General features: G+C 43.1%; 2 protein-coding genes across 2 annotated transcripts in view; one reads left to right on the forward strand and one right to left on the reverse strand.

Moving 5' to 3' along the window:
* The first annotated feature begins 784 nt into the window (after nucleotides 1-784).
* Nucleotides 785-14,033, forward strand: flii (FLII actin remodeling protein). Its single transcript, XM_003454919.5, has 31 exons — nucleotides 785-941; nucleotides 1,990-2,100; nucleotides 2,584-2,655; nucleotides 2,812-2,892; nucleotides 3,023-3,270; nucleotides 3,425-3,528; nucleotides 3,612-3,787; nucleotides 3,973-4,130; nucleotides 4,262-4,346; nucleotides 4,707-4,854; nucleotides 4,982-5,112; nucleotides 6,133-6,240; nucleotides 6,663-6,767; nucleotides 6,906-7,085; nucleotides 7,171-7,253; nucleotides 7,445-7,519; nucleotides 7,683-7,766; nucleotides 7,863-8,034; nucleotides 8,705-8,812; nucleotides 8,927-9,118; nucleotides 9,244-9,342; nucleotides 9,439-9,528; nucleotides 9,636-9,775; nucleotides 9,868-10,087; nucleotides 10,215-10,369; nucleotides 10,493-10,553; nucleotides 10,651-10,779; nucleotides 11,997-12,103; nucleotides 12,222-12,327; nucleotides 12,406-12,471; nucleotides 12,550-14,033. The coding sequence occupies exons 1-31, from the start codon at nucleotides 879-881 to the stop codon at nucleotides 12,682-12,684; spliced, it is 3,792 nt and encodes a 1,263-aa protein (XP_003454967.1). The 5' UTR covers nucleotides 785-878; the 3' UTR covers nucleotides 12,685-14,033.
* Nucleotides 14,034-14,439: 406 nt separating this feature from the next.
* The window catches only part of llgl1 (LLGL scribble cell polarity complex component 1), a 34,248-nt gene continuing 28,608 nt past the window's right edge, over nucleotides 14,440-20,079 (reverse strand). The window contains 8 exon segments of the mRNA XM_003454933.5: nucleotides 14,440-16,017; nucleotides 17,167-17,249; nucleotides 17,323-17,458; nucleotides 18,281-18,345; nucleotides 18,810-18,924; nucleotides 19,134-19,206; nucleotides 19,299-19,490; nucleotides 19,640-19,953. Of these exon segments, the coding sequence (XP_003454981.2) occupies nucleotides 17,171-17,249; nucleotides 17,323-17,458; nucleotides 18,281-18,345; nucleotides 18,810-18,924; nucleotides 19,134-19,206; nucleotides 19,299-19,490; nucleotides 19,640-19,953 (974 nt within the window). The 3' untranslated portion in view covers nucleotides 14,440-16,017; nucleotides 17,167-17,170.

Below are 20,079 nucleotides of genomic sequence, written 5' to 3' on the forward strand. Positions count from 1 at the left end.
AACGAAATACTGTTTCTCACCAGCTTCTACAGTGCAAAAAGCAATACAGTTTAAAAAAGAATAAATACAGTTTAAAAATAATAAATACAGTTTTAAAAGAATAAGTTTAAAAAGAGCAGTAAAAGAGGCAGTAATGAATTGCAACAATAGTTATGGATAAATAAATAACATAAAATCTAAGTTCTAAAACAAACTCAAGTCACATTCGCTCGGGTATATAGCAGCAGTCCTTTCACGGGAGCGGATAGTTACATTAGGTAGTGTTTGTATCTGAGGAGTGTATTGTATGTGTGTGTGTGTGTGTGTGTGTGTGTGTGTGTGTAGATGGGGGCAACACAGTCCCGCTTGTTGATCTTACAGTGTAGCTGTGTGAATGGCTGTGTGGGTGGGGAGGGGGCACAGTCCATTTGTCAGTCTCACAGCTTATGCAAAGAACCCTTCCAGCATCTCTGTCTATCTATCTATCTATCTAGATAGATAGATAGATAGATAGATGTACTTTATAATATGCAACTTCTTTTTTGCATATTACTGTTTTTAGATTTTTACTTTTTAATTTTTGACCTTCTTATGTATTTATTGAGGTTGTGTTTGACATGTTTGACTGTTTTTGCAGCAATTTCACAATTTTGGGGATTTAATCATCTGATGATTCGCGTATTAGATTTGGCGAAGATTTTTCCCTGGATGCCCTTCCGGGTACTCCACTCATCCAGGCTTGGGACAGCTGTTACTCCGTGGGTGTACGTTAGGTGGCGATATGCCACTCATCGCGTTGGTTTGCGACACGGAAAAAGAATAAGAAAAAGAAACGGTAGTCTTTTCAGCCACAACCCTCTTTTGACCAAAATAGAGCAGCAGACATCAAATAGTTAGAAATGGCTGCCACCGGAGTTCTTCCCTTTATACGGGGGGTAGACCTCAGTGGAAACGACTTTAAAGTAAGTATTTTTAAACAGCATTCACTGATTTTCACACTGTCCGATGTTTAGTAAATACGACGTTAGAGTAGCTGGAGCGACTTCAGTCATTCTCAGAGCAACAAACGGCAGGGCTAGCTATAAACTAGCTTAGCTTAACGTTACTAGCATTGGGCGTTAGCCAGTTGTCAGAGTGACACAGTCTGCTCAGCCACCACCGCCCAGTTTGGTGGTTAACACAGTTCTTATTTGACGTGTGGGTTTGCGAACTGTATATATTTTTAGCTCGTCAGCTAGCGTTAATATTATTTTTGTGAAGTTGTTGATGAGCTAGGTCTTATATTCACAGTCATGTTAGCTGAGTAATCTAGCCACACTTATGGCTAACTAAATGTCTGTCACAGAAGCTCGAGCTCCGTGTTGTAACTTGTCAGAAAGTGAAGTGGATAAACAGCGTCAGCTAACTAATAGAGCTTGCTGTTGCTTTTAGGTTGTGACACCCTTTTATGAGCTTATTTTCGGAGAGTGGAAAAAGCAGCCCGATTGACAGCTGCGATCACCTGGCATGTATTTGTCCTGACACAACTATTTACGTATCTCCGTCAAAGTATTGGAAATATGCTGCTTAAACAACTGAGTTATCTGTTAGTCAATCGGTGGCTTTTGATTGAAATCTGCCAGTACATGATGAGATCATTTCCTTATATTCTAACTGCTTTAGCATATGCAGCCCTAGCATTTCTCTTCCTGGATGTGTGCACTTTTCATCTGTTAAAAAAAATCAAGATTAATGCTATCCGCCCATTTGTGTGCAAATGTAGTGCTGTCACTATTTATGCAATCAAAACATTAAAGTGCAGTTCATTCCTATAATTGACAATGAAATTGTTAGAGTATCTTTGGGGGGAAGTTGTTTAAAAATGTAATCTTTCTCTGGTAGCACATCTAGAGTTTTATGTTTCAGTGTTTTGGTAAAAGCGGACAAATTCATCCCCCTCTGCACTATAACAAAGTAAGTTCTTGTATTACTGTTGTCAAAAGTCATGTATTTTTGTGTGGTCTCACTTAGGGTGGATACTTCCCAGAGCACGTTAAGTGTATGAGCAGCCTGCGATGGCTGAAACTGAACAGGACGGGACTGTGTTACCTACCAGAGGAGCTGGCCTCTCTGCAGAAGCTGGTGAGACATCCTGACTAACTAGGAGCATCTTCATACATGAAGTGATTTGTATGTGTGTGTATGTGCATCTACAATGCAATTTAAGTAAGAATTTTTTGTGAGTAGACCTCTTTGTAATGGCCACAGTCTTTTTGTTCTACATCTGTACTGTGCAGTTTTCCAAAGATAAAAGGATCAAGGAACTGTTTATTTTATCAAGTGAGATAGATTTTTGTGCAAGAAAATTATTTGTATAGGAGATGAGACATGGATCAAAGTTAAAATATTCATTTTGTCCTTGCTGGATTCACTTTGTATTTGTGGTCATATGAACAAGTTTAAACTGTTTGAAAACATAGAAGTGTTTAATCTGATACGAGCAGATAACTACAAGGGTGTAATCAGCACATGATTTACTTGTGAAACACATACCCTGTATCCTCATGACTTGTGAAGACCAAAGTATAGCAGTGACATGTGCCTGTGTGTATTTTCCCTTTTTAGGAGCACCTTTCAGTGAGTCACAACAGCCTGACCACTTTACATGGGGAACTGTCCAGCTTACCGAATCTACGGGTAACTAAAAAAAACCCAGAAAAACTACATGCCTTTTTAAAAATAAAAATGGAAATGATGTTCCACCCATACATTAAAAAACAGAGCTCCTGCCACATGATTGCCTCTTTCTTTCTACACCAGTGTGTAATCTAGTATTCTAAATTTTGTCTGCAGGCGGTGGTAGCCAGGGCCAACAATCTGAAAAATTCTGGAGTCCCGGATGACATCTTTCAGCTCGATGACCTCTCTGTGCTGGTACACAAATGTCTCTTAACTGTCTCACACTTTCAACACACCCTTAAATTTAACACTAACATTTTGAGCATGAGTCATTTGCTTCCAGTCTACTACTTTTGCTTTTTTTATTCACTTTGTCCTCCACCAGGACCTGAGCTACAATCAGCTGACAGAGATCCCCAGGGACCTGGAGAACAGCAAGAACATGCTGGTGCTCAATCTGAGCCACAACAGCATCGACTCCATCCCCAACCAGTTGTTCATCAACCTGACAGACCTGCTGTATCTGGACCTGAGTGACAACAAGCTGGACAGCCTGCCACCCCAGATGAGACGCCTGGTGCACCTGCAGACTCTGATTCTAAACAACAACCCGCTGATGCATGCCCAGTTGCGGTAAAAAAAAAGATTCAATATTGCATCATTTTTTGCCAGCCTCTGTTCAATTTACCAACCACCTTATACCTTTAAACAAACATCCAGAAAGGATGATTTTATTTTTTAAACATCCTTACTGATTTTAGTGCTTCTTCTTTTATTGTCCGAGCAGCCAGCTCCCAGCAATGGTGGCATTACAGACTCTGCACCTGAGGAACACCCAGAGAACACAGAGCAACATGCCCACCAGCCTGGAGGGACTAACACAATTAGCAGGTAACACCATAAACACACACACCAATCAGCGTTTTGCAAACATGTGTTCTCTGTTTCATATTCTCCTCTTTTCTCCCTCCAAGATGTTGACCTGTCATGTAACGACCTGACTCGAGTACCGGAGTGCCTGTATTCACTGAGCAGTCTGAAGAGGCTGAACCTGAGCAGTAATCAGATTTCTGAGCTCTCGCTCTGCATCGACCAGTGGACCCAGCTGGAGACGCTTAACCTAAGCCGCAACCAGCTCACCTCACTGCCTGTAAGGATCATGAGCAGGCAGCTGCCGTTTTTCTATTCTATTCTATTAACTAACGTTAGAAGCACAAGCAGAAAGTAATTTGTTACTTTATTATCCTGCAGAGGGGAAACACAGACACAGAAAAAAAATGTATTGTATGTGGAATTTCCCATAATATCAAGTTTGGTTTTGTTTTCTCCAACCAGTCTGCCATCTGTAAGCTGTCCAAACTGAAGAAGCTGTACCTCAACTCCAACAAACTGGACTTTGATGGGGTTCCACCCGGAGTGGGCAAACTGTCCAACCTCACTGAATTCATGGCTGCTAACAACAACCTGGAACTCATCCCTGAGGGACTCTGCAGGTCAGTTCAACCCATAAACAAACACACAGTTTTTGGGCAATCAGCTGACACTTAAAATAATTTAGTTTACATTGCTCATTCCAGTTTACAACAAGAAATATTAAAGCTTCTCATGTTTTTGTGTTGTCCAGGTGTGGCAAGCTGAAGAAGCTGGTGCTGAATAAAAACCGTCTGGTTACATTACCTGAGGCCATCCACTTCTTGACAGACTTAGAGGTACACTCCTCTAGTAAAGTAATCAGATTATATTAGAATTAAAGTACCTTTACACACAATGTTTGTAATATTTAGCTGAATAGAGCATAACTGTGGTTGTGATCCTTTTATTGGCGAAAAAACCCCCAACAAGCTTCAGTCATGACCGAAGAGACAGTCCAGGAAAAAGTTTGAGCAGTGAATGTAAAGAGATGGAACTATGTGATGATATTTTGCTTAAACAAATTAGAATCATGATTGACCTTGTAACAAATAAATGGTTCATTAAATATGCCTTATTTTTTTCCCCCCTGCTGTAATTTAGGAAAAGAATCTCTGCCTGAAGCGCACTCACAAACACACTCCCGTCTCTCTCTGTAGGTGCTTGATGTGCGTGAGAACCCCAACCTTGTGATGCCTCCTAAACCAGTCGACCGCGCAGCAGAGTGGTACAACATTGACTTCTCCCTACAGAACCAGCTCCGTCTGGCCGGAGCCTCCCCTGCCACTGTTGCAGCCGCAGGAGGAGGTAAGACAGCTTCTAAATATGAATGAATGTATTGGTAACAACAGTAAGTTTTGTTGTTTCCTCCTTTGCATACATCTTGATTATTTCCTGGAGGCTCAGATCTGCATCTTTGTACACATTTGTCCAGGAGCCAGCCCCCGAGATCCCATGGCAAGGAGGATGCGACTGAGGAGGAGGAAGGACTGTTCTCAGGATGATCAGGCAAAGCAAGTGCTGAAGGGCATGAGCGATGTCGCACATGAGAAGAAGAATTTGGAGGTAAGGCAAAAGACAAGTTAAGGACCTCAAACAGATCCTGGAACTGCACAAAGAAGAAATAGGGATTTAAGTTGTACACGACAGTTATTATTCATGTTATTGGAAGCTGTTGGAATGAAATTTACTAGTAATGCTTCAGGATTAATTGGCCTGTGAGTTTAGTCATTAGTTATCAGTTGTTAGGTGGTTGCTAGGCAGCGCGATGGTGTCTTAATATATTATGCAATATGCAAGTATTGTGGATATAAATTAATTTCATTTGTTAAATATGTGTAAAATGTGCTATTTAGGTTAGCAATAAATGTTTTGCATGTGCATAAATATCATCAATGTGTTGTTTGAGCCCTTTGGTAGGTCGTTACTAAGCAACATGATTGCATCAGAATAACGTTCGGTGGTTATGACTTAGATTTTATTGTTGGAAGGTTATACAGTGTTATACAAGATAAGTAAATACAACAACCTATTTAACCTATTGATAGGTGGTTGTTAGGTAACATGATGACATCATGATTTGTGATATAGATAACAACCCGCAGTGGTTCCCTCAGATTACTGCAGCCCTCTGGTGTAAACACACCTAAAGCCGGGGTTACCCTTCACACGTCCACAGGTCCACTCAGAGCCATGTGATTTAAATGTAATCATCAGACAGTGAGCTCAATGGTCAGTATGGATGTCTGTTTTTTTGGACTTATCTGCAAAAATTTAATTACACTGTGCCAACTATACATGTGGTCCAGGCGGTGGACTTCAAAGAAGTATGGTAGGAATGACTGCTCAGCTGTTGGGTCTCCAACTGTTTGTCTGTGTCCACAGCAGAGTATAATCAAAGCCTAAGGTTTACAGTAATCTGATAAGTGAGTAAGATCAGCCTACTCCGACTTAAAGTCAGGTTATTCGGCTCTATTAAGTAATTGTTGTCGTGTGAATTTCTTTAGATTATGTTTAGATCAAATATAAATGACTGTTGAAGAAATGGCTGTGTAGTCCTTACAAAGAAATCCTTTAATTTTGCAGGAAAACGGGGATTTGAAATATGGTGATTTAAAAGTCCGGCGCTGGGACAAGAGCCTAGAGAAGCCTCAGCTGGACTACTCTGAGTTCTATATGGAGGATGTGGGGCAGGTAAAGTGTGTGCGTGTGTGTGTGTGTGTGCGTGTGTGCGCTCAACTACAGCCAGTCAAAATGGCCCTAAAAAAAACCACCTAACCAAAAATCAGAAACCCCTACTTGCTATTTGTGTTTAAATGACTGTGTTTACACTATGCATCACATGGAGTCCTGCTGGCACCTCAGACTGCTGTATGCTGCACTTCACATTCTCTCAGAAGGCTTTATCTCCACTCTCCTGACACAGCTGGGGGCAGTTTTAGGCTGGGTTTCTTGCCAAGGACATGCAGACTGGGCAAACTGAGGATCAAACCCCTCTGTTGAGCCACACGAGTCCCACTTCCCCTCTGGAAATGGGACAGAAAAGTGGTCAGTCGACAGTTTAAAGGTCTAAACTAAATGTAACCGTACATATTTCTGTTGTTGTTCTTCTCCAGATTCCAGGTGTGACAGTGTGGCAGATAGAGAACTTCATCCCCCTACAAGTGGATGAAGCTTTGCACGGCAAGTTCTACGAGGCCGACTGTTACATCATCCTCAAGGTAACGTGCCATTTAAGTGTGTTTGCCTCAGAGGAGTCCGATCAGCAAAACAAAGCGGGATAAACTCGTCTGTTTGGTCATGGTAATGTGCAGTATAAACAATATTCCAGTCATTAATCTCACAATTTTCAATTACAGACATATCTGGATGACAACGGGGCGTTAAACTGGCAGATCTTCTACTGGATTGGTCAGGAAGCCACTCTGGACAAGAAGGCCGGCTCTGCCATCCATGCAGTCAACCTCAGAAATTTCCTGGGAGCAGAGTGCAGGACGATAAGGGAAGAGATGGGAGATGAGAGCGACGAGTTTACTGCCGTATGTAGAAACATTAAAACTACACGTACCTGTGTGAGCAGTTATTTGCTTTGTGCTGCCATAAAGGACCTTCTCTTGTGTTCAGGTTTTTAACAATGACATCTCCTACATCGAGGGAGGAACAGCCAGTGGATTTTACACTGTGGAAGAGACACAGTATCCACTAAGGTAGGCTGAAGCACCTTTTTACTTAGAAAATGACTCATTGTAATGTGCAGAAACAGGTTAGCTTTAAACAGCTGCTCAGATGTTTATGTGGAGCCTAATTTTATGAGCTTGTCAGCTGTAAATTCAAAGTACTGCGTCTGCTCGGGCTCAGAGCACTTTAACAGGCTCGAATGCTTTCATGTGTTTATCAGGTTGTACAGAGTCTACGGCAAGAAAAACATCAAACTGGAGTCTGTTCCTGTAAAGGCCTCGTCCCTCGATCCACGGTGACTTTGAACACTATCTCACACCCACCAGCTCTTTACACATTTCAGCACAGTTGACACACAATCATCATCCTCTTTATATCCTAAATCTTCAAGCTTTAATTTCTCCTATTGGAACTCGGAGCATCGTGTCCATAACATACTGCGTTTTTCTTATCGGTAGCTTCGTCTTCCTGTTGGATTCAGGCCTGGAAATCTTTATCTGGAGAGGAGCCAACGCTACTCTCAGCGCCACCACGAAGGCCAGGTGAGACGCTAACCGACGGTGTTGGAGACACTGTACAGATTATTACAGCCCAGAAAGTTGGTGAAATGTCATGTGTGTTTTGTTGTCGTCCTCCAGGTTATTTGCTGAAAAGATAAATAAGAACGAACGTAAGGGGAAGGCAGAGATCATCACCCTCATGCACAACCAGGAGCCTCCAGCATTCTGGGAGACGCTGGGAGGGCAGCCAGAGGAGATCAAGAAACACGTGCCAGATGACTTCACTCCAATAAGACCTAAACTATATAAAGTAAATATTTATTCATGTTTACACGCCGTGTATATGTTATAGTTGAACTTCACATTAAGTATTAAGGTGGCACAGGTGTAAAGCATGTTGGTCAGTGTTGTAGGGGATGTGCAGGATTTATTATTTCAACAAAGACCTAAAGCTGCATGTGTTATTTTTTTGGTTTTGTTTGTTTTTTTACGTCAGGTAACCGTAACCCTTCTGTAGCCTGAAAAATCATCTGCATGACAGCCCATATTTAATTTACAGCTCTTAGACATTACTCAGATATGAGAAAGACTCAAAGCAAAGATTCATCAATGTTCTCCAAAAGTTGAATCTGTTCATCTGGACGTAGCGTCTTGTGGGAGAAACGTTTTGTCACTCATCCAAGTGACTTCTTCAGTCTCAGCTGACTGCAGGTTTCCCCAAACCTTATAAACAGTACATTTGCATAATGACTGAAACCAGCCCACTGAAGGAACAATGGGCTGTGAGGCTGACCTCACAGCCCATTGTTCCTTCAGTCAGCTGAGACTGAAGAAGTCACTTGGATGAGTGACGAAACGTTTCTCCCACAAAACGCTACGTCCAGATGAACAGATTCAACTTTTGGAGATTTACTTTCCTGGATGATTGAGAATGCATCAAGACATTCATCAATGTTTTTTACTTTTTATCTCTCTTCTAGGTGGGCTTGGGTCTTGGCTACCTGGAGCTGCCTCAGATTAACTACAAGCTCTCAGTTGAGCACAAAGATCACAAGGTCAAACTGGACGTCCTGCCCGAGCTCAGACTGGTACGTCCACCTGCTGCAAATGAGCAGCAGTAAAGTCCTGTTTCACCTTTCTTCCCTTCATGTTGCACTACATAAATTCACCCTCCTTCCTTCTATGTCTGCCCCTTTCCTCAGTTGCAGTCCCTGCTGGACACAAAGTGCGTTTACATCCTGGACTGCTGGTCTGACGTCTTCATCTGGATCGGGAGGAAGTCTCCCCGTCTCGTCCGAGCCGCCGCCCTAAAGCTTGGTCAGGAGCTGTGCTCCATGCTGCACCGGCCCAAACACGCATGTGTCACCCGCAACCTGGAGGGCACAGAGTGCCAGGTAAACATCTACTGAAGCCACTGCAGTTGAATACTGTTTAAATATCATTGTTACTCTTTATTCTACACTCTTGAAAACTATTTTCTTACTGCTTCACCTCTCCTCTGCTTCATCCTCTTCCTCAGGTTTTTAAGTCCAAGTTTAAGAATTGGGATGATGTGTTGAAGGTGGACTACACCAGAGCAGCAGAGACTGTACAACAGAAAGATAATCTGCAGGGCAAGGTCAGTGACTCATGCTGACCAGCTTCAGACTGTTTTTGTTTTGTTTGTTTTTGTTTTGTTTTTTGATGCACGTGTTAAACTGTGCTCTTCTTTCAGGTGAAGAAGGATGCAGAGCAGAAAGACCAGATGAAAGCTGACCTCACAGCTCTCTTCCTTCCCAGGCAGCCACCCATGCCTCTCACTGAGGTAACAACACAGTGCAGTTGATTTCTACCTTTGATTGTTGTTGACTTTGTAAAGCACAGTAAAACAACATATTTACATCTCACATATTTACCTTATTACCTGTGTAGGCTGAACAGCTGATGGAGGAGTGGAACGAGGACCTGGATGGCATGGAAGGATTTGTGTTGGAGGGAAAGAAGTTTGCTCGCCTGCCTGAGGAGGAGTTTGGGCACTTCTACACACAAGACTGTTATGTCTTCCTCTGCAGGTAGACAAGTCTTTCTAGGGCTCTAATGCTGGAATCGATTTCAAAAATAAAGAAAAACCTAATTTTACTGGTGATTTTCTGTGCTTTGTTAGATACTGGGTGCCTGTGGAGTACGAGGATGAAGAGAAGGAAAAGAAGGAGGGTGAGCAGGGAGCAGGGGGAGATGGGGAGGAGGAGGACAAACAGCCTGAAGAGGACTTCCAGTGTGTAGTTTATTTCTGGCAGGGCAGGCAGGCCTCCAACATGGGCTGGCTAACCTTCACCTTCTCCCTGCAGAAGAAGTTTGAGAGTCTTTTCCCTGGAAAACTGCAAGTACGAGCAAAGAGTTTAATCTAGTTTCTGGAATTTTGTTTTTCTAAAATAAGAAAAACATGTTTGTCACACTACATCCATTTACATCAGCATCACAATGACAGTCACGTCCTGTTTTGTTGTTTAGGTGGTGCGTATGACTCAGCAGCAGGAGAACCTCAAGTTCCTGTCCCACTTTAAGAGGAAGTTCATCATCCACAAAGGGAAGAGGAAACAGAACACCGACTCTGCCCAGCCCTCCCTCTACCACATACGCACCAATGGCAGCGCACTTTGCACCAGGCATGCAAAACCTGCTTCTTTTGTCCTCAGAAAAGATTGAATGTTTTGATGCATGCCAGCTTTCACTCCCCCAGAAACCTCTTCTTTTTTTAAAAAAACATGTTCCCTCCATCTCTCTCTTAGGACCATCCAGATTGGTACAGATTCCAGCAATCTCAACTCTGAGTTCTGCTACATACTCAAGGTTTGGATATATAAAAAAGAAATCTCTCATTCAAGCAACTTAATAAAGAAAAAGCATGATTTCATGTGGATCCAATCCCAAAATGTGCTTTCTGCAGGTACCATTTGAGAGCACAGATAATCAGGGCATCGTTTACACCTGGGTGGGCAGAGCCGCCGATCCCGATGAAGGAAAGCTGGCCGAGGACATCATGAACAGCATGTTCGACGACACGTACAGCAAGCAGGTGAGATCGTGTGCAAGCATGGATCTTCACGGGTATTGTCGTCACCCTTCCGGACAGACAGGTGGTGTAGGCACCCAAGTTTGTGACTGCGATAACTCAAGAGCAAGGCAAAATAGGAGATTGAAATTGACACCGTAGGTGTGTCTACTGGGAGGCTGAGGGGGACCCCTGGTACCCGCCAGTGTTTGTTTATTTATTCTGCATACAGCAAATACAGTCAAGTAGAAACCGCTCTGCACACTTAACCTTTAACTTTGAGTTCAAGTGCTTTCATCCTTTACTACAACTGCTCAGTGCTTACACAGCAGATACCTTTTTATAAATTACTTCTTGATTTATTACATGTTCATTACATTATATAACATGATTTAATTTTAATTTAGTCTTTAATTCTTTGTAGCCTGGCTGATATTTGTTATTTATCTGTATCAGCATCTGTAGAAGTGAGAAAGACGCAGGAGGAACACCCTTCAGCCATGTTATGGGTGCTGATGTTGCACAGTTTGTCCACCAGAGGGCACTGTATAACTTCCCGTGTTGGCAAAATCTGTATACTATATACTGTAACATTATCTTAAGGACTCACAAATAACTACACCCAGCAGTTGCTATGGAAACCTGTTTGTGTGTCATATGTTTGAAAGAGGAAAACAAAAAGTCAGACCCTTACCAGATTTGCCTACAAACCTTTTTTTTAAAAAGTTTGTGTGAAACAGTTTTGTATAATGGGTCATAGCAGTCAGACAAATAAGCAAGTTCTAAAAGTAGGCTACCAAACAGCCAACTCACAGGGGCCTTCTTCAAAAGCTGGGATGTGACAGCTGCTGGCATTATGAGTCATTCGATAAAACAAAATCTATCCTCGCTGAAAAGCAAGATAATGAATCTTTAATTTCTCAGAGACTGCTTCATAGGCCCAAATCTGACAGCCCACTGGCTGTGAGGGTTTCTCAGAAGGCGTCTCTTCGGCAGTGATGAAACCTTACAGCATCGTCACTTTGAGATTTCACTCCGAAAACTTGTTTGTAGCAGCTTTTGACAGTTTCCCCCCCTCAGCGGCTCTGCAGGTGTGTGGGTAAAAATGATCATACAGGAAATGAGAGACTCACTTGTGACTAATGGAAGCATTGGCCTCTCTTTTAAACTCTCTAAAGAAGCTTGTGTGCCTTCAGCAGTGGAAATGCAGTCACAGCACCATCAATTAATGTGTCTCCTAGGTGATTAATGAAGGGGAGGAGCCAGAGAACTTCTTCTGGGTCGGCATTGGTTCTCAGAAACCTTATGATGAAGACGCAGAGTACATGAAACATGCTCGTCTCTTCCGGTAACTGTTCCGTGTTTTTACACATTACAGTAGGAAACAGCCGCTTTTCTCTTCCACTCATCATATTGGTTCTGTCTTTGTGGCTTTTCCTCCTTTCCCCTCTATTCTTCTGCTTCAGGTGTTCAAATGAGAAAGGCTATTTCTCTGTGTCAGAGAAGTGCTCAGACTTCTGTCAGGATGACTTGGCTGATGATGACATCATGTTGCTGGATAACGGCAAAGAGGTAGAAACGGCTAAGGATTGGTGTGTTGATGGACTTTGATATCAAGTATGATAATAAAATCTAACATTTTTCCTTCAGGTGTACATGTGGGTTGGTACCCAGACTAGCCAGGTGGAGATCAAACTCAGTCTCAAAGCCTGCCAGGTGAGTGGGGGAAGTGCACTTTCTGTGTGCGTGCTTTGTGTTATCCACATCTTTGTAACTCCTCCTCCTCCCTGTCAGGTTTACATCCAGCACATGCGCTCCAAGGATACCGAACAACCGAGGAAGCTTCGGCTGGTGAGGAAGGGCAACGAGCCTCACTGCTTCACGCGCTGCTTCCACGCCTGGGGACCCTTCAAAACTCCCCCTGCATAGGCCAAACACTATCCCAATCACACACACGTGCACACACACTGCCAGAGAGTTCTCTACAGATGTCTATCCCAGCTTTACCCGAGACCCTTCCCCTCCATCCATGCTCAGCAGCCTTTTTTTGACCTCTCAGCTCTCAGTCAATGAAAGATCTGGTCAAGCGGCTCCTGGCTGCTAAGTATCTGCCATAGACTGCAAATTACCCCCTCCCCCCTTTTTTTCCAAGCTTTTTTATTTTCTTAGCAAGTCTAAATTAAAGAATTATGTTTTGAGATAAAAATGGGCTTTATGAAAATCTAAGGGAGCTGCACCATCTAACATATCGATCTGTTCTGCTGCTTTCACGTGGCTCGTGCTGCATGGCTGACAGTCGTCAGCGGAGGAGGGCTATGCGCTCATTGCTACACGAGGCGCTACTTCACACAGCTTAAGGCAGGGACTAGTGTGTATTCTCGTCATTGAGGGACTGAACACGAAACAGCACTATAATAGTTTTTCTGAGGAATGTCGATTTATATATTATATATTTTTCATGAAGTGTGAGTGTCTACCCTGTGCGCCTTCGCTGAAATGGGGTCGTCCCCCTTCCCTCTCATCATTAGTTTACTCTTGCTCTCACCTCCTGATCCTGTTAAGAGCATGATGGACAGTAATTTAAATAAGTAACACAGTCACGTTTATTTGGCCAAAGAAATCTTGTCAAGGTCAGAGCGGAAGTTTTGGGGGGGGGGGGGTTTGTAATGTTTGAGGACGGATGTTTGTGCAATCGGTGAAGGTCGGGAGTTTCTGAAGCTGAACAATACTGTATTCGCTTCATCACAGGCTGCATTTAACTTGTCAAATGTTTATTTTCTGGAATCAGAAGAAAGAAGATATTTCTTTCCAAAATAAAAAAGAATGTGTACTTACATTTGAAAAAGTAAATGCATGATCTTTAAAATGCTACAGGCGCACGTTGCTTTTTCAAATAGATTCCTTATTGGGACAGAACTCTGAAATGGGAGCGCTCGAGCATTGTATCGTGACTTCTGGTTCTGCTGATCTTTGAGTTGTTAAAGCACTTTTTTTTAAAATCATTGCAGCCGGCGCCGTCAAACTAAACTGCTGCGGTGCTTCTAGTGATCATGTGACCTGTGTCGGATGCAGGCACTAGTCCAGGCAGAATCCAGTCTGTATTCCCAGATGGCTGCAACTTCCATCATTTTGGTTAATATTTGTGGGGTGTATGCCTGTTGGTGTGTTTGAGTCCTGCACACACACATGTGTGTATCTGAAAATGTGCACATGCTCCTGATGCCACCTGCAGATGCTTTATTTATGTATTTTATATAAAAATAAAATTTCACATCACATCTTTTTGTCCATCTGGTCCTTTTTTTAAAAAAAAAAACCAAAACCATCAGATCTTCAAACTGGGGCATTTTTAAGCAAGGTGTCAAACTTCTTAAGCGCTCTAATAAAGCAGAGGTGATTTGTAAGTACAAACCAAACTCGAGACGGTTTGAGTGTAAATAATTTTATTAACATTCAATTCTTCATCAGCCAAACTGCTAAATGACCCGATTAATAAATTCCTACACACGAAACTGGATGACAAAAATAGAAAGATTCATCTTAAATGTGGGATTAAGAAGGTAAATCGTGCCAGCTGTAGCATGAAAGGGTTAATTATGTGTGTCAACCAGTACGCCAAGAGGGGAAAAAAGCTAACATTTTAAAAAGGCATCAACATGACTCCTACCTGCCGAGCTACATTAGTTAGTGGTGATGTGTGTTAAAGCGAGGGAACACTGAGTGGTTTTAAGGTTATGACAGTTTCAAATACTTCCCTCTTTTCTTGTGTGAACCCAGATATAGATGCTGTATACATTTGTTTCTATATACAGTAAAACGTCTTTTTTTTAAAAAACAAGGGGGATAAAAATACTAGCAACCAAAGCTCTGTGTGTAACCAACACTACGCAGAATGCACCAACTCAGACCCCCCTCCAAAAAAGTAGTCCCACTCCACTTCCACGCTGACTTTGCTTAGCTTGCGACACTTCCCTGAGTCCCGTCCGAAGGTTTCTGCATGCGGCGATGAAGAAGGAGGGTTCAAGAGACAGACCCATTTTCCACCTTCATCCACATGTTTAAAGTATATTTTGTCAATGATTCAAAGTTCAAAGAGGCTGACACTGCACAGTAACCTCACATCACGTGGCCCCGCTGACTCCCACTGTAGTCGGGGACAGTGATGCCACGGGGGTCGTTTATAAGAGGGGTTAACATGGGGGTCACTGAACATGAGGATGGTAATTCTGTGTCTATTACCCCTGTGACATCACTGCCCGGCTCTTTAGCAATAAAGATATTTCAAAAGTTAAAAAATAAATCACCAAAATCTGCCCTCCTCCCCAGCTGGTTCCCTTTGTAGTCACAGTATGAATTTTCCTCACTTCATTCATCAATGAAAATATCTTCACTTTCTCCAAAAGCCATAGAAAAGTTTGCAATACAAAAACACCTCCACTGTTCCACACTCAGCTTTCTCCTCAGTACCCACAGAGTGGAGAGAGCTTCTCAGAGCCTGCTGCCGATTTCAGCGCCGCCTCGACCCCCACAGGACAAAAAGTCAGCTGCCTTTTTGGCACCTATAGAGAAATGCTACAACTTTAAGACTCATACTCAAAATACTTCATTTGCTAGTCTTTCTTCAACACTACAGTGCTCTCCTTCAGGCTCTGCTGGACAATCTCGGTTCTTTTAAACGGGTTATTCACAGGACGCGTCAGGAAGAGCGGTCCATCGCATCCGCTCGTGTGCTAAGAGATCAAGAAGGGAATTTGGCAACTGCAAAACCTCAGGCCGAGCCTGGCGCGCCACAGACTGCAGGTGGAGGGGGGAAAAAAAGTGACCATCGAGTCTCCGATGTAGACTGTGACGGCTTTTTCCTTAAATGCTGAGCTGAAGGGCCGATAACAGATGAACACAGAGAGCTCAAAGACGGACGTTTCAGTTTGAGCTCTTGAAATCAGAACCATCAGCTCCAAGGCCGTCCCCACGCCACACTGTGCCCACTTTATGTGTGTCTCCACATCGGAGGCAACGTCAGGTTTCCAAAGGGGTTCCAGAAGAAGACGATGAAGAATTTGTTCTTCCAGCAGGAGGAACCACAACAAGTGTTTTTAACGTTGGATTCTGTGTCTGGAATAAGACTTTCATCCCGACTTGTGCCAGGTAAACGAGAGAGTGCAGAGTGCTGGCAGGGGGCTCCACTGTGGGCTGATGGGAGATGTTTGTGGTCCAGCACTGAAATCCAATCCATCACGACCACCTGAGCCCCTCCCTGTAATACTGAAATAAACAAATACATAATTACAAGCAAAAATTACAATAAATCGGCTCAACCAACAAACCAAACACACAACACACTGAGCTCCATGAAGTTAACTCCGAATTCAGAACAAGCTAATGACTTACAAGGAAGTCATTAGCTCAATGACTTCCTTGTAAGTCACACAAGGGGAAAAAAAAAAACAAAAAAAAAAACAGCAGCCGTCTCACATCCACAAAAGAAGAAAAGACTTTCAAATGTTTACTTGTCTAATGTTTCTGTGTACACCACAACACGTGTGATTTTCAATGATTTATCAGTTATTTGCTGTAATATCTGAAACAGACTGCAACTGAATGGGGTCAAGTTGGCAGTTACATGCAGAGTGACGCTGTCTTATGGTAACATTTACAGCAGGTTTCAGTCACACTGTTAGTATGACTGACAATCTTGCTTTGCACAAAAAAAACCCCTGAAGTTATATTTATTTATTTAGTTTGGGAGGGGTGGGGTGACGACAGATATTGAGTTTCCTTTGTCAAATCTGTGCAAAAATATTTTTTTGAGCACCACAAGAGGGAAGCAGAGACTTAAAATAATAATATCCTGTCATAAATAACAACCTTATAATCTAAATCAAGTAAACAAGCTCTTATTTGCAAAACCCCAGCACTCTGAAGGAAACCCCTCGAGGACACTTGTGTTGGTCACAGCTGCAGAAAATCATGATTGATGTGAAGTAAAAGTTGCAAATGTTTGAAATAATAACACACAGTGAGGGGAAAAAAAAAAAAAGTTCCTGAGCCTGTTCCGCATACTTTATAATCACAGTGACCAAAAATACTGAGCTACAGTTTGAAGCTTCAGTGCGCCTCGGAGCAAAGGTTTTCAGCTCGACTGGCTTTCAGAGACACATAGTTTGGGTGGAAACAGTGTGGACGGCTTGTTACTGGAATGCAGCGCTCAGACAGAGCGGCTCTTTGAAGTTTGCACAGTCTGGATGCGCTCCATTAGAAACAGGTGTGTGTGTGTGTGTGTGTGTGTGTGTGTGTGTGTGTGTGTGTGTGTGTGTGTGTGTGTGTGTGTGTGTGTGTGTGTGCTCTCACACCCTCACCGTAGAGGTGGATGTGCTTCAAGGACTATGAGGTTAATAAGCCAATGTTTCTCACCTGTTCAGTTGATGAGGATGCCAGTCGATCGTCCTTCTTCTTCTTTGATATTCTTCAGGTTATTTTCTGCCTCGTCGACACTTCTGTAGCACAGATACGCAAATTAATTATCGTCTTTGCTGATAGTACCTTTAATAAGTGTGTGTGTGTACCTACGTTAGGAAATCCCTGACGTCTTCCACGGTGAGTTCTGCTGTCGAGTCGAGGGTGAGGTCAGCACAGCTAAGGGGGGAGTCCAGTGGGGTGTCCAGGATTGGCGAGGACAAGCAGCTGGGAGGCTCTTCTGTTTGCCCTGCGAGGGACAAATCCAGAGATTCATCTACGTCTGATAGACTGAGTGACTGATTGGTCCCCCCAGAAAACAAATGACTTAAATATGGCTAACAGATTGATATTTATAAAGCACTTTACTGTACTCTGTAGACTTGTAACCACAAGCCACATCTGAACAGCCGGGATCAAACCACCACCACTCCCTCCTCCAATAACTTGCTCATTATTGTGTGTTGAGCTGGACTTTACTGTTTTCTCTTCATTAGAAAAATTTGCACGTGATCAAAACATTTAAACATCTGCGCCCTGCTACACTGTCTCAAGACACTGGAGCTGCTCTGATGTGCCGAAATTTACATTGGGGCAATTTTTACTGTCTTTGTCTTTGTACAAGACAACAATGTATCATAATACAGGATGTAACCTTTTTATTTGAATATTTTTACATTTCTGACAGAATTATAATGTTTTGGTGCCTGCGTGTAAAGTTCTTAATGACCGAGTCCCAGGTGAAAGGCCTGCTGGTCTCCACAGCAACCACAGTTTCCTGCTGTGGAAGGTGGTTTTGGATAGGAGAGGCGAGTGGGGCATACTGAATGGTTACCGTGGAGACCAGAGGGGGGACCCCTGCCAAGGCACGGTCAGGGTTTTTAAGAGGTTTACAGAAAGAAGAGAGAGTGATGAAGAGGGAGAATAAGTGAGCGGAGAAAGAACAAAAAAGGAGAGAAGGGCAGGAGGAAGAAGTGTGTGTGAAAGTGTGTATATAAGAGTGTGTGTGTGTGTGTGTGTGTGTGTGTGTGTGTGTGTGTGTGTGTGTGTGTGTGTGTGTGCCCAGACCTACCCTCAGCCTGACCCATCTGGTTCTTGTGGGTTCCGTTGGCCTGAGGCTGCATTGTCGTACCATCGCTGTGGACACACATACACAAGCATGCACCATTTACTTTGGCAGTCGATGGAATAATACAGCAATAACAATAAAATGATCATTTTTTTGGTTTCACATGAGAAATCATAATGAACAGTCAGCTTAGTGGTTTTCAGTGCGGTGTCCAGAGACCTCCCAGGGACATATACTGGTCCTGGGAAATGTTGCAAATCAGTAAGTATGACACTGATATTTTTGAAATTATTTAAGATGTATTTATTAGCACGTATATTCTGATAAAGGATTAATCCATATAGCCAACCCTAGTTTAACTGGATCCTCAGATCTAGAACCAAATTTCAGCAAAGAAGGATCTGCTTGCCTTTCGCATTTTCATAACATACCTTTTAAAGTTTTGAACACACTCGCTCATAATCACAGAGTAAAAGCAGCCTGAGATTTAATGATGCTTACAATCGGAGTGTGTGTGCGTGTGGTGTGTTACCTGGTGGATGTGGGCTCTAATGGTCGGTCGAGCTGAACGAAGCAGAGCGGTTCAGTGAGCACCTTGGCGGAGAGAGAGAACCTCTCGTATTCTGAAGGAGAGATCAGGTAAAACCCTGCAGAGAAGAACACATTTTTATATTAAAGAGTGAAACCATCCTTTATTGTGTGTATCAGAGACAAGGCAAATGTTATTGTGATGAAAATCTAAAAGCAGCTGGAAAAAAATAAATAAAAAAATCCCACTGTGCTCCATTTCACATTTCAAACATCTTGAAATGTGAAATAACTTCTTTCACTTTAAATTCAAGCATATTCTTCTCACCCTGTCCATTCTTGGTAAAGACACATGATGCAATGCCACTGATGTCTTCCTTACGGATGCAGTCATAACGCACCTGAGGACACATAAAACACAGTTATGACTCATGAAAACACATTTGAAAGCGCACGCTGCTGTCAAGCTCTTGATCAAACCCTGAGGCTGTACCTGTGGTCGGAGGGCAGGAATGCTAAAGAGGTGCATGTCCCCGAGGTTGGTCAGACAGACGAGTGTGTGTTCGCTGTAATCCTCCTGAGCTGTGGAGCTGAAGACCACCATGGCAACCTTCCTCACCCGACAGCCTTCATGTGCAGTCAGCTTAAACTTCGTCTTAGCGCTGACTTTGGGAAGAGAGAACACCTGGAATTGAGCAGAGGAGAAAGAAAGGAAAGATTTAAAACGATATATGAGTAACAGACCGCTTCTCAAGCCCAGATCCATTACAAACATTAAAAAAATGACAATAAAAATGCAAATACAGACTTTGTGATGTTGTTTGCAGACTATACCTTGAGCTGCTCCTCCGAGGCGATCAGGACAGAGTGAGCGTTGGTCATATCGGGCGCGATGGCGAGGTCTTGAGATGCTTCGTACGGGTCCGGTAAAGGTTTCCCCCGACCGTCCAGCACACAGATCGACACCACAGGCGCTCTGTGCATCAGCTGAATCTCTTTACCCAACACTGCCTCCACGCACACACTGCTCTCGCTCGCTCCGCCACGCTCACACACTCGCCCTGAACCCACACCGGGCACCTCCAGAGCGTAGGCGTACACACTGCCCGAGTTGGTGCCTGCCCATAGCGTGGGGCCGTGGTGTGTACCTAAGTAAGACCGAACATGTTGTTAGCGTAGCAGAAACGATAAACGACAACCTTCCTCATCTCAATCCTGACATATTCTCAAACTAACAAATGCAGTTCAGTCAGTTTAAGAAATAAGTGAATGAA

The sequence above is a fragment of the Oreochromis niloticus genome, linkage group LG4 (assembly GCF_001858045.2).
Source record: "Oreochromis niloticus isolate F11D_XX linkage group LG4, O_niloticus_UMD_NMBU, whole genome shotgun sequence".
NCBI lineage: Eukaryota > Metazoa > Chordata > Actinopteri > Cichliformes > Cichlidae > Oreochromis > Oreochromis niloticus.

What these genes read in the sequence shown, in the direction of transcription:
- flii (XM_003454919.5), top strand. Translation starts at nt 879, where the DNA reads ATGGCTGCCACCGGAGTTCTTCCCTTTATACGGGGGGTAGACCTCAGT. An exon ending in TCAGTGGAAACGACTTTAAA is followed by an intron (nt 942 to 1,989) that starts GTAAGTATTTTT and finishes GGTCTCACTTAG; the next exon opens with GGTGGATACTTCCCAGAGCA. An exon ending in AGCGCCACCACGAAGGCCAG is followed by an intron (nt 7,767 to 7,862) that starts GTGAGACGCTAA and finishes GTCGTCCTCCAG; the next exon opens with GTTATTTGCTGAAAAGATAA.